Source organism: Embiotoca jacksoni, unplaced genomic scaffold (assembly GCF_022577435.1).
Source record: "Embiotoca jacksoni isolate LCO1_2020_lvr unplaced genomic scaffold, fEmbJac1.0.p SCAF_4, whole genome shotgun sequence".
Taxonomy (NCBI): Eukaryota; Metazoa; Chordata; class Actinopteri; family Embiotocidae; genus Embiotoca; species Embiotoca jacksoni.
Genome location: NW_027185392.1, coordinates 9781791 through 9795967, shown reverse-complemented (window position 1 = coordinate 9795967; position 14177 = coordinate 9781791). Strand labels below are relative to the sequence as shown.

The following is a 14177-nucleotide window of genomic DNA, read 5'->3' as shown; positions in this document are numbered from 1 at the left end:
AGATGTAATACTACAGTGTTACTGTGTTGGTGCGTATTGGTGAAACTTTAAACCTATCAGGACAGAGTTGGTCAACACAGAGCAGGTTCAGCCGGAGGAGAGCAGCTGCAGCGCCTGACTCAGAAAACTGCAGTCCCCACGCTCACGCAAGGCTTTAATACGGTGTGATATCGCGACGTTTTGCAGTGCCGGCTGAAGTCGAACAAAATGTCTAACCATCATGCAATGAGGAGCTCAGTCCAGCATGCATCACGTTCAGTCAGCGCTGCGCACCGCCGCAATAAGTCAAATGCACCCATTGACAAAACACAGAGGGTTTCATGCAAGTCAGCTATACAACCAAACGATTAAGATGACATAATCGTTAGAACTACACATCTCGCAAGCCTAAATACCGTGTCGAGATCTTAATAAAGTAAATCAACCCTAAAAGTAACAGAAAACATGTTCTTTAAAACTTGTTGAAATCGTACCTGGAGCAGGAGTAGAGTTAAAGATCTTTATTCACCTGCTTCTGTGTATTTTGGCCATGTGTTGGTCAGGGCTGAGAAGAGAAGGTCATATATTACAGGTTAAATTGCTTCATGGGTGTAAAAGCACACTTCTCATGTGTTCATAGACATTCAACCAGGTAGTCCAACCCGTCAACCAGGGGTCCCTGTCAGTGAAGGGAGGCCCCATCCGAGCAGAATCAGAGAATCAGCCTGAATAAGCTTTCCTTCAGGCATATGTCAAAGAGGAACCAGGAACCCCACAATAAAAGAGAAGTCAGAGTGAAATTAAGTGATCAATACCTTTACAGTATCAGACTTACCCGTGTGAGTGATCAACCTCAGTGTGCGCCTAAAAACCAGAACTGAAAAAAGACAACCAGGACTCTACTGACTGCACCCAGGCTCAAAATGAAGGGAGCAGCAGAGGTATCTGTTTTAAAGGACTGACAATACCGGTCCAATTTTATTAGTACCTTGGAGGTCCTCCACCAATAGTCACCTGAGGAGTAAAAATGCTGACAATAAAAACAATACTGATATTAAAGGAAGAAAAAAAATGTTTAAAATTGACAGTCGAGTAAATGCTGAAGACTACGGAGTCACACTTATATCAACTCTTACCAGTAAGAAAACTGATGGGAGACAAACTGGAGATAATTTCTAGACCTTTCGGGGAAATAAGAGACTCGAGAGTCATCATCAGCCAGGTTTTTTTTTTTTTTTTTAAGTAAATAAAAGGTACCTGAGAAAGAAGCAGTATGATGTAGAGTATTTCTTTCCTTTAGAAGGAAGGAAACATTGGAAGTTTATGAGACCTGTACTTTGAAAATGTATATAGTGAACCCTTCCCTTGGTAGAAGCAAAAATCCAGTTAGCCCCTAATTCATATTCGGTTAAACCTCACGAAAACATAAATTTTAAACACAAATTGATCTGAGCTTCATAATAGAAACCTTATTAGGACGTATTATAGGCCATTGCGATGATGCACAATGATGTACATTTCAATACACAAGACATACTCAGACATTTAGTAATGATAGCTGAAGTCCAAAATTGCTAAAACATTACAGCCATGAATAAGGACAAATGTATTTTATTTTCTTAAATATAAAAATCCCCTTAGCCAGAGTGTATAGTTCACAATTTGTAACAGGGTGTTTTGACAATAATGGTGAATATGTCTCCCTTTTCTAGACGAATACAGAAACCCTCCATGAATAGTGGAGGGAGGGAAAACAAATTGTTAATTTGGTTGTCCACAAGGGAAGTGTGATGAAATAATGACTTATGACCAACTTATGTGCACACTACAAAATACAACTACAGTTTTTTTCCTTTAAAAAAGAAAAAAAACTTGTTATGGAATGAACAAAAGAAAATATACTAAAAAAATATACAGAACTAAGAGACTGATGAAAATATCCCCCTTTGGCATAAACTGCATCTAAAAGAACAGACAAATGATTTGGACCTGAAAACTCAATCATCCAAAAATCAGCATATTGCTTTGAGAGAAGAACTGCCATCTGTTAATGACTAGTCAGAACGGGGCACAGCTAAACATCTGTTGTGATTACATGTATACACGTTTCTTTCAGCTACTCATAATCCATGGTTGGTTTTTTTTTTAAAGAAAAAAAAGAAAAAAAAGAAAGAAAGAAAAACATGTTAAACATTGTGTTTCTGACATTTTCAAACTGTGAAGTGAGAAGAAACAGCAGGTGGCGGCATCAGAAAACATTTTTAATCTTTGATGCCATGCACAGTACATGCCATGGGGAGTAATGTGCTGCTGGTTGTTTGGAAAAATATTCAGAAAAGTTGATTTTCCCTGGCTTTCCTTGAGCTGTTGTCAATGCAGGCCAAAAGGCTTAGGGGTGATGAAGGAGGGAGGTTTAGCCTGCACCTTAAATCTGAATTTGTTCTGTTGTCCAGGATCCAGAGCTTACAGTATAACACTACTGTCATGATAACCTGCCGGCACAATCCACTGTCCTTTCTGGGCTCCCAACACAAGATTTACATAACTGTATGGCCCCTTCAAAATAAATGTCATTCACAACAGTGGAATCCAACCTATCAAAGTTTCTCCACCGATGACAGCAGAAAAGTTGCACTTAAAATTTGGCGCAGTGTGATTTTCTTCTTTTAAATGACAATTTCAAAAGGTAAGTTTTCTAAATACAAACACCAAGTGCTAAAATAATCAGCTAAAAGGATAAGTTTTAACAAGGTTATTGTGTGTGTACAAATAATCAAAAGTGACAATGATACCACCGTTACAGAGACTGTAGTCTCGATACAGTTGCCTATTACAAGGACATACAGCCGTGCCACTTCAGAAGATAAACAGTTTGCTCACTCTCTCACATACTTCAGTGGCTCCTACAAAATGCATATTAAGTAGGTTCAACTTACATCAGAAAGTCCTTGAATTCCTGGTTTGTGTAGATGAGGGTGATTCACTTTTATATTGTTCATATTTGGTTCAGTTCTCAAGTTCCAAAAACTTGTTTTACCTTGTGTACTGGTCTGTGTCCGGTCAGATCCTCTGCTGACCAGTTCTCCCGCCTATCTAAGCACCAAAGGGTCGGTAATGTTCATTGAAGAAGAAAAAAAAAATTAAAGATAAAACGACAATCGTTGTTCTCTCCGTCAAGCCTTACATCAGTCTGTTAGCGCACTTTTTGTCCTCTTGCCCTGTTTTCCCCCACCGGAGGTGACGGCAGTGCCGTTGCAGGCTCCTGCTGATACCAGAGTCTGGTCCTGCTGCTCCTCCACCATGTCCGGCAACTCCTCCTGGATCTGTCGCAGTCGGGCCATCGCACGGTCGATGGTGACTGTGCTCACCAGGTTGAAGTCGTGCATGCTGACGAGATGCAGGAGGAAGTTGCGGCAGAGGTTGCGGCGAATGATGTGAGCAGCACGGTTCTCCACGAAGAGCATGATGGCCTGATTCATCTGGTTGTCTGCTATAAAGCTGCAGCGAAGACAAACCACAGAAAATCTTTGATTCTAATGTTTCTATTGATATAACTACAGTGTAGTTGAACTACTGTATATTTGACTAAAGCTGTGATACTTATACAGTAAAAAGATCATTTCTAAGTGCTCTGAATTATTTTATTTTTTTTAATCTATAATGGTCTCCTGTCTGAACACTTAAATATTTGATGATGTATATCATACATACATACATATATATATATACACATACATATATCAGATTTATTAAACATACCCATATCTCATGACATGCAGGTTCCACAGCTTCATCACTTCCTTCTCTCCCTCGTTAACGTCTGTGAACTCATCCAGTTGCTGTAACGAAAAGAATTTACAAATCATTACTGTTTATATGCAATATGAACACACTATTATATCAGCTGACAATAGGAGTATAAGAACAGAGTATAAGGTTAATCAGGTTTTGCCCCATTGCCATTATGGCATCTTCCTTGAGCGAAAACTGATATAAAGTTACGGCCTTGAGAGCATGAACGGCTTTGATTGTGTTCAAATTCCTGTTAGTTCGACAGTGAAACTACCAGAGATTTTGTTCTGCTGCAAGTTACGTTAGCAGCTTCAGGAAATCTATACTGAAGTGATAATAATGTTGTGTATGGGTGTCAGAGCAAGCCGAGGCAGTACTCAGAGTTGGCACTAGTTTCTGCTCTAGTGAGCACTTTTAAATTATTTATGGGGAACAAGACCGACCCAAATAATTTCACTGTTGTTGCCATGGTAATCTGACACCAAAATCTTTTTACCATTGCTTCATTTATATGCTTTTACTGTCCTCTCAAAATTTTCTCTGGGCCACTCGCAAACACAATCAATTTAAATCTATTTCAAGCATTGTGAATTGATGATTGTGCCAGTGGTGTAGCCCCATGTTTTCTTTGATTTATTTCATTATTGGGATATTTGCTACTTGCATCAGTGAACAAATGTAAAATTGTTTTGAGCGCTAAAGAAGTTACCCATCTGAATCTGTGATAATTGTCAATAACCAACCACACAATATGTTTCAAACATCATAAGTCATAATGTGCTTACAGCCAAACTCAAGAATGTGCCAAGCAGTCCAACATTAGATGAAGTGTACACTGAACTGCGAGGTTAATTGGATTATTTAACCAATTTACATTTCCGTAAATTGACATTAATTTCTTCAACAGTGATTGCAGACACTAAACGACTCCATGAGTAATGGCTTCTCACCGTGGCAGTCTTCTCTCTGAGCCACTCTGGGTCTCGCTCGTCCTCGCTGTCTACATCCATCTCCTGGGGCCGCAGGGGCATGCAGCTGTCACTGTGGAAGTAGAGGCGGTTGTGTCCGCTGACGTACGTCCTCTGCTGCTCCAACTCTCCATCTTCAGACTCCAGGAACTCGGACAGACTCGGTTTGGTCCTCTTGGGCCTGGTGATAGCCGGAGATAAGACAAATCCTGCATATAAACTTTGTCGGCGGGAAATTCAAATATTCATATTCTCATTTGTTAGATTTTACATCAGTTCTGTTTGTATACAAAAAAAACTCTAAGCAATAAAATAACACCCTCTGGTTCAATATGCTATATACCATAATATCACTTAGGTGCAGCACACCAATCCTGTTTTCACAGCACCTAATTATTTTAGGGCAGGGGCAGCATTTTTAAAGAAATATTGGGATGATAATATTCCAAAAGTTTTTAGTCAAATATCTATAAATAATAAGAATAATAACATTTAAGAGATCATCACATGTTGGACTTCGATACTTATATTTACCACATTTCTTTCGAATTTCCACACCAATATAAAGAAGAGAGCTACTTAAGGTCACCTTCAGGCCGACTGCCTAAAACTGTTCTTTTTAACCTCACTGCTCATCAACAGTTCATTAAAGTTAATTCAGCTGATTACCCACTCATTATGAGGCAAGAGTGCATGAGAAGCTGATTAAAGTGTTCACCTTAAAATGGGTTAATTGTTTGACTTTGAACTTGAACACCGCTCTTGAACAGAGGCGCCATGTTTACCTGCAAACAAGTATGTGAGTAACAGCGGTCCTCTTGACTGGGCCGTTGCGGCTGAAAGCGAAGCCTGGCTGGCTGTGGATGTCCTGAGGGTTGCCAACGTATGAGCCATCGTAGCACTCGTTGATGGACACGTCTATCCTTGCTCCTTTGGGGTGAGGCTGCAAATAAAAAGATTATTAGAAGACACAGGAAACAACCTTCAGCAACAAGAGAGCCTGGTACTTGTTCTGCTCAACGGAAACGTCAAGGCTAGAAGCGTGATTTATGGAAAAAGTAAACCACAGCATACTTTGAATTTAAGTCCTACTCCAGACACAGAAAAGAAAATGGTTTTTTTTTTACTGCCAAGTGCTGTACAAGTGAATCTCTTCTATGGAAAGTAATTAAGGTTTGTCCACAAAGTCACATTTGTGGCGAGGCACTTCTTTTGGGGAAAAAAACAACAACTTGGCAGCGCAGCAACACTGCGACCAGGGTCTGCCCCTGACTGCGTATGTGTGTGACAGCTCTGATCTGAAACGCATTGCGCAATGGAACAACATGAGATTGACCCCTTTCTCCTGTCAATAGAGCTACAGTATACTATTGGGGCAGCAACCAAAACGATGAGCAGAATAGCATTATAGTGTATATTTGAATAATATTTACAACCACTTCAGCCATGGATAAAAATATTAATAATAATTACACAAAACATAACCTCCATATGGAAATTTAGACTGTCCCTCCACCTCACAAAAGAAGAAGAAATGATGAGCAGCTGAATATGTGTTTCTCCAGAGGCCTTTGATCACAAGAGTCAACAATGATAACTAAACATTTATTGTTGTGTTTACATTTTATATGTCACCGGCAATAGAAAAAAAGAAAAGAAACATTGGTGATTGTATGCATCACATGGCTGCGGTCAGGTAGTCATCATCACAGTCATATTTGCAACGCTCCCAAGCAGGCCGCAGAACTACAAGCACTTTCTTCCTTAGAAATATGAGCTCAAAATTGTTTCGCCACAGCAGCCAATCTGTGAATAAAGACTTCACAGTTGACTTCTAAATTAGACCTCTGATTTATTCCTTCAGCAAATTGGCTGACAAGCAGGACGTGGTAATAATTTTACACTTCATAACATGATAAATAATCCTCTAGCACCTGAGGGGTCCAAACAACAATAACTTAACTATAACCTATTTTTTTCTGAAAACTGCGATGCACTTGTCCCCTTTCACCTCACGTAGTGTCCTAGCCTCACGTCTCTTCCACCACACCTCCCTTCAACTTTCCCAAAGCCTCACATTTGATAAACATCCTGTTAAATATTTCAAGCTGTATCTAAACTTAGCATGGACATTTCAGAGTGACATTTACACCCATTTACTACTGCTGGTGAGATGAGCTCATCTGCCACTGCTACTGACTTGTTGCATTTGTTTTTAGGGATCTGAATTCTCACATCAACAGGCATTATCAAACTGCCCCTTCGTCTTGCTTATGTACCTCAAATAAAAAGTTAGTGGGTGCACACTCAGCATCAGAAACAGTGCTCTGTAGGCGTTCTGCATCATGTATGAAAATCTTTTTAACTGAGGCATGGATATTTTTAACATCTGCAATGCACAGTCACTTCCAGTTCAAGCATTTGACTGTGCCTTCCACAGAAAACCACACACGATTAACAAATCAACCTCCACATAGCTAGGCCTGCCTCCGTAACCGTGTCGCAAGCATAACTTCCAAACTGCTTATAAAGTTCGGATTAAGTTTTGTTGCTCAAATCCTATTGGAGTCAAACTTTGTCCAGAGCAGGTATTGACTTTTCCTCAACAAAAGCTGCACAGTGTAAAGAGCACCACCTGAGGTACACTGAGTTGTGGTGATCAGGATGTGGCTTTACACGCACATAACCAGAGCTGCCACACAATATCTCCAGTTGTATTATATTTGCAGATTTTAAAACTGCACGAAATCCAGTGGTGTCTTATAAACTCATGAATAGCTCAACCACACACACACAGACACTCAGTTCTTTACCACATAGTTAAAGATGAAGCGGGAGTGGGAGAGTTTGAGGTGTTTAAGCAGGCTGTAGAGTTTGCTGCAGTTCAGAGTACACCAGGGACAGTGAAGATCATCTCTCGCCTCCGTCTGCTGCCGCGTGTTATTGTTATACAGGAACTGAGAAAGAACAGACTACAGAATTACTAAAAGGTTAACCAGAGAAGATCAACCCACAGCAGATGTAATAATGACTCTAGCAGTACTGCATAATGTCAGGAGTTACTGTCAGCTGTTGGTAATCCATCCCTAAAGACAGAGAGCCCAACAGTCAAAACAGTTCATCATTAAAGCTGTGAATATGAACTTTTTACTACATCACAGTCCTGGTGAACAATTACAAAATAATTATATCCAAAACACAAACCACGAAGACATTTGGCTTTCCAGCAACCTCACCAAAAGATTGTATTTCTTACTGATGTGTGGTGTACCTGATAAAATATGCGTAGCTTCTGTCGCGGCTCACATGGGACCTGCTCTTTCCTCGTCTGAATGTCTGTGCTCACTGACTCTTTCACTGCTGACAGGAACAGACGGAGAAATTAATTCTTGCAGAATCACCAAATAACAAAATCTGTGAATTTCATACAGTCAACGTGGATTTTTAAATTGCATAATTTTCCCATCACATCAAGAAATGAAATATCAGCAAACACGACTGTTGATGAAGCCGCTTTCACACATGAAATATGTAACATTATTGTCGTTTCATCTGCCTGTTGGCATTAAAACATCCTGTGGGTCTCTGGTACAGAAATGTTCCATAAAGGCTTGGTTCAAACATGACAGGACAATCACAGATACAGCAGCAATGTTCGTGCAGTTGAGCATTTGGTAACAACGCAAAAAACCTTTTTCCTTCTCCCCCGACAACAGTAGCAGCACAGCTGAAAAATTAAAGGCGCTTCTGGGCTGAAATAATTGTTTCATAGTTCATGCAATGCAGGCACAAAAGAAGGGGAACTTTCTTCAACAGTTCTTTTAAACTGAGTATGCCTTTGGTTTGTAAAATGCTGTTTTGGAGGACATGTTTATTTTAGTTCCTACTTCAGGGTTCTCCCAGCACAAGAGAAGTTAGAGGGATTAAAGTGTGTGTGGTGATTGGTCAAGAGCAAATACTGTCATTGATCGAATACATGAGCTAATTCAACACTGGCAACCACCATTTTAAAAACCTGTGTAAAAAGTTAGCAGTGTAAACAACATTTCCTAAAAAAGCAGCCTTAAAAAAAAGGGAACAGCATGGAAACAAATGGAGCATTGTTGCTGTATGTGGTGCAGAAGTGATGTTGCCACACCCGCAGCCGGCTGAAATCACTTATTGGGCGTGCAAATGCAAACAAGAAAAATATTTCCATGAAAGTATGTAGGTCTCCCAGTGGGAATTTCCTTTTTGGGAGTCCTCAGAACTCTTTGGTCTGAAAGCGCCTTTTAAGTTGGCTTGCAATAAAATGAAAGAAGACGAGTCCACTTCCCACTTAGATTACTGATATATGAGATTTAATATTTATGGTTTAAATTGTACATTCTGAACACAGTTTAAAATGATGAGATCTTTGGTAATGATTCTTGTAATTTCCATTTGCTCATATCCAGTATGTACAATTATACTGGATATTCATTCATACTATCTGAAATAAACCCACTGCGTAGGATTGCAATTGAGACTTTTACAGAAAAAGTGTTTTAGTCAAACATGATGGTGAATTATAACAGATGCCTGAACTCTTATGATTTAAGTGAATGTCTGAACGGGACTAATGAATAACACAGTGCCTTTTGCCAGATTAAGTTACAGACAGACCATCCCACATAATGTCATGGGGTGAAAAATCCAAACCCCATGACACACTCAGAGAATCTGTTCAGGAAATTCATCTTTGTTTATTTTTCACTCTGAACACAATACTTTTAAATGAATCAGAAGGTGTGTCGCCTTCCCATCCTTCCTCATCTGTGGATGTTTTCTGCCTCCTACTCTTAAATGTGATAAGATGAATAGATAATCCAGGATATAATAAAGGAATTTGTAAAAATATCATGGTCCCACACAACAACATTGATAGAAATTGTCCACATCAAAGACTCCACCTAATATAAAGTTCAAGTGACCCTTTTTTGTTTGTGTACTTACTCATTAGGGCAGTTCGGTGGTTGCTGGTCCTGGTCTCCATGGGACTGGAGCTGTCTGAGTTGCGAGTAGCAAGAGGTTTGGCCACAGGGGCAGTGGACTTCCCGCTGGCATCACCTGTCCAACGCAGCGTGAACTGCAATGTGGGTCCCTGAGAAAATGTCTCAAATGGTGGCAGTCTCTGTGGGACAGTCACAAAGAGTGATGTGAGGGCATGAAGAGCATAACAGGCTTAAGTCAAAGTAAAGTAAAAAAACAAACAAACTGGGTATTGAATTTACAAGTGCTCATGAGTCAAATGAGGTAAGACAGTCCTTGCAGACATATTTTTACAGCCAGACCTACCTTCCCATCAAGAATTGTTTCCCACGTGGCTCGCTTCTTGCTCACAGGACTGTCCTCCATCCCCTGCATCGACACCTCGTACTCCCCATCCAGCAGCTGCAGTCTCCTGTAGAGGACAGATCAAAGCCCATATTTGAGTGGGATAGCCAAAAGGAACAGAAAAAATATTTCACAACTACAAATTCACAAAACCTTACCTATTCTTATCAAAGACAGTCATCTGTGCAACATAGGTCTCTGTGGTCTCTCCCTCCTCTCTGTGGGAGGAACTTCTCTTCTTTCGACTCGGAGTATCTGTTACATCTTTATACCAAAAAATGCAAACGCAAAAGAAAAGTGAGAACGTTCATATTTAACCTAAAAACATTTCTGTTACAGCTAACATTATTGTTTAGATTATGTGAAAGGCTGGAGCAATTCATATACTAATATATTACTAAATCATTTATCCAGATACAAACTGCACTTAGTCAAAAACAGAAAAAAATAAAGGGTTTTAATATGGACTTCCTACCAATGTTCTCATTGGCCTCTCCATTGACCAGCCCATTGGTATCCCTTCTCCCTGTGCGTGACACCCTGAACAGGAGTGAGTAGGACTTCACCATGTGGCTGTTGCTGGGCTCAAACTCGTTGCTGGAGACCAATAAGGAAGGGTAGGAGCCAGGCTTGGTTTGGTTACTGTCAGGATTCAAAGGCACCTGCTTTTTACCTGTAGGCACTTGCTTTATCGGGCAACTGACATCCTGAAAAAACAATTCAACAAACACAATCACGGGTAAATAAAAGCAGATTCAATTAGCTTTTGCCAAAGTGAGTGGCTCAGTAATGATATACGTTACCTTGCGTTTTTTATGGCAGACTTTGACGAGTAGCACCTCTAAGGACACAGAATTTTGTTCATTTTCTGAATTCTGAGATGGCTTTTCTGTATGACAACAAGGAGAGTTTATGTCAATCATTCTGCCAGTTTAATACATAAAATGATCTCTTATTATCATTCATTGTTATCCATATGTAAAAGTTACATCAAAGCTGTCCACTACTAGCATGCAAGTGTTTTTTTTAGGCAGAGCACTTGATCCAAAACAAACTTCTACCATGTTAGTAGTTGATGGCTGTAGTTGTGTGGTATCACGTCAACACAACACAGTCAGGGGATTACTGTCAGCACAACAAATCCATTACTCAGCCAATTATCACAGTACCTGTGCTTGCTGCCGTGTACAAAACACAAGCACTTGGTGAGACTGAAGTCTGCTTACCATCCTTATGGAAGAACCCAGTGAAGGTTAACTGTAGATGTGAAGACAAGCTAAAGAGCCAAAAGAAAACAAATGTACAGGTGAAACAGTGATAAAATCCTCCATCTGTTAGTGCAAATGGTCAACTAGACAAAGTTGCACCAACAAATAAATGTATTAATAAAGGCACAATTAATTGTGTCCATCTGGTTTCTTTAGTATTTTATTCGTTTAAACTCTCAAACAGTAAAAAGGTGAAGCTCTCGTAGAGCTTCGTTACCTTGGAGAATCCTGCTCTCCCTTCATCTTCTCCACTCGCTGCAACATGTCATCCACTTTGAATGTTTTCCTGGAAGGAAGGATTAAAAGTCAGATGTTTACAATGGATTTATGGAAACTTTTATCTTTTAAAATTCTGCAGCAACATCTGTTTGTGCAACACAAGGTATCCTGTTCATATATCATAACTGTAAATACATTGTCAGACTCCATACCTTTTGGCATTTGTTCGACCATTTCTGTGAGACATGAAGGTGAGTGTCCTGTGCAAAAATATGGGCTAAAAAGGAAGAACAATGAAGTTGTCACTAATTTTAAGCGAGAAGTCTCAGGCAGTTAAATACAAATAAAAACATGTAAAGTACTTTGCTTACTGCAATCAAGTTCCTTGTGCGGAGAAATCTGTATATCTGAGTTGGCTCTAGAAAAGAAAGAAGTCTTATTTTAGAGATGATCAAAATCTCATGTTATCTCAATGACTTTGCAAAATTAACCCAAGAGGCCACAAAAATCCAAAACATGAGCTAAAATAAGAGAGTTTTCACACTTCAGCCCCCAAAATGAACTCAGAGCATCAGCAGAGTCAGCTGAGACCACCTCAGGAATGTGGTCTCAGGTCGGTTTATCCTGTGAACACCAAGTGCACATGAAGAGCTTCAGGTTCACTTTGTTTTTTGTAATTGTATTCCAGACTTCTAGGCTTGCCAAAGACGGATCATATGTTATTGCACAGGACTCAATTAAAGCTGAAGTAAACCAGAAAGCGAAGTGAGACCTCTTTCAAATGAACTTACAATGTGAACGGAAAAGTCCCTTTTCTGTTGGTCCACTTTACAAGGATTGTAAGTGAAAACACCCTAAATATCGGGCTGTTCTGAGTTTTACTGAGGGCAGATGTCCTGCAGTATGACAAAGGCCATTCAATTTGTGTTTCACCATGTATCCCTATTATTGTTAACTTGTGCCAGAAGGAGGGGTGTTGACAACTGGTGGCTGATAAGGCAAAACATCCACCCATCAAATGTCCATTTAATATTCACATGTTCTTAATTAGATCCAGCCTAATAATGGCTGCCCGAGTATAGTCATCACAATACAGGGCGTTCAGTTATAACAAACAATATCTGGGCTCCCTCCGGTTAAACTAAAAGGCCTGCCAGTCAAAACCAGATTTTGAAAACAAAATAAGTCACAGTAATGTTGAGCTGGAGGTTAAATGCTTATTGGAAGCACAAAAACAGCTCATCGTGTTCCCAAAACATAAAAGTTGGATTACAAAAGTAACGAGCGGTGAAATCTCACTTTCAAAGGCCTGCAGGAAGAGCTCATGGTCGGCCTGGATCTGCTCCATCTTCGGCTTCTTTACAGAGCTCATCATCGCTGATGAGGCAGGGTACACAGCGCCGTTAGCTTTGCAACTCGCCCCACTCATAATATGACCTGAGTTCTGCGAGAGACAGCAGCACATGTTAAAAAAACAAAAACAACAAAAAAACAACAACACAAATTACGACTGAACAAGTGGTGGCAAGACAACAAGTTAGCTTAGCAAGTGGGCGAACACTCGCGTTAGCCTTCGAGCTAGTTAGCTCAGCTAAACTCCCAATGCTAACATGTTAGCTACCTCTGGGATTTCAGCTTCGTATTCGTTCGCTCAGACAAACCGGTGTTACAACAGAACCTCGAAATCGGCGTGAGGCAAATATCGAGCCTAATTAAAGGCAAACCCACCCTGGCTGATGGCATTAATCGGTTGGCCTCGCTGCCTCTAGCAGAAGCCCGGCAGACTCAGCAGCAGAAGCCCATGAAGAGGCGTCGAGACGCTGGCTAGTTAGCTGGCGGCGCTAGCAACATGGTGCGCTTTGAAAACAAGCCTCGGTCCGCCCGGAGTTCCCTCGCATTCACCTCTTCAGAATATCGTTTAATAACAGGGGTGGTTTTGAGCATTTGGGATCAGACTATTGACGGCCTATCTGTAATTTATTGTCGATGTGGTTTCCTCCAATTTGTACTGAACAACAGAGCAGCAGGCGGCTGTGAGCCAATGGGAGACGAGTTGAGATAATGCCGCGCTGTGATTGGCTGAGAGCCTCCGGAGATGACACACAACCCGCTCTCGCTTTCTACGATTTTGCGGGAAATCGAGTTTATCGGCATTCATAAGGATTCATATCAAGACAATCCCCCGTCCCCACTCACGAGACTCACAGATTACAGTAGATGCACGGTATGGATACCCTCCATTTGTCTGTACGTTATCTCAGCAATTCATGTAATAGATATGAAACAACAAATTGAACTTCGTATTCTGCAATAAATCAATACAAACCGCAGTTAGGAGTTGACCATTTATGAGTGACGTCATTATTTTTTTACGACTATTATCCCTTTTGAAAAGTACGCTTCAAATAGCTATTGCGACCTTATTTCATGGTATGAAAGCTGCAGGCTGTTACTGAAAACAGCGGGATGCAACAAGTACATTTACTCGAGGAGTATTCTCAGTGTGGTATTAGTACTTTTACTTAATTAAAGGAACTCGATACTCATTTCACCACTGATGACTCAATCCAATCCAAATACTTCTATGTGGTTATCG

General features: G+C 40.4%; 1 protein-coding gene across 4 annotated transcripts; it reads right to left on the bottom strand.

The window, feature by feature from the left end:
- Positions 1-1574: 1574 nt before the first annotated feature.
- On the bottom strand, positions 1575-13603 carry suz12b (SUZ12 polycomb repressive complex 2 subunit b). 4 transcript variants are annotated; one of them, XM_069167601.1, is made up of 17 exons: positions 13310-13603; positions 12881-13025; positions 11953-11999; positions 11794-11858; positions 11580-11648; positions 11321-11370; positions 10898-10983; positions 10570-10801; positions 10253-10358; positions 10056-10161; positions 9714-9891; positions 8011-8099; positions 7553-7696; positions 5525-5682; positions 4722-4920; positions 3739-3818; positions 1575-3477 (listed from the first exon to the last, which is right to left on the bottom strand). In XM_069167601.1, exons 1-17 carry the CDS (start codon positions 13322-13324, stop codon positions 3165-3167), a joined length of 2082 nt encoding a protein of 693 aa, XP_069023702.1. In that variant the 5' UTR covers positions 13325-13603; the 3' UTR covers positions 1575-3164. The 4 variants fall into 4 exon arrangements, with proteins under 4 accessions (XP_069023702.1, XP_069023703.1, XP_069023704.1 ...); XM_069167602.1 differs by having other exon boundaries at positions 8011-8096; XM_069167603.1 differs by having other exon boundaries at positions 10898-10935.
- Positions 13604-14177: the final 574 nt, after the last annotated feature.

Excerpts from the sequence above, each read along its gene's own strand:
- suz12b (XM_069167601.1), bottom strand. Across the intron at positions 7,697-8,010 it reads AGCTACGCATATTTTATCAG|TTCCTGTATAACAATAACAC; the intron begins GTACACCACACA and ends GTTCTTTCTCAG. Across the intron at positions 3,478-3,738 it reads CTGCATGTCATGAGATATGG|CTTTATAGCAGACAACCAGA; the intron begins GTATGTTTAATA and ends TCTTCGCTGCAG.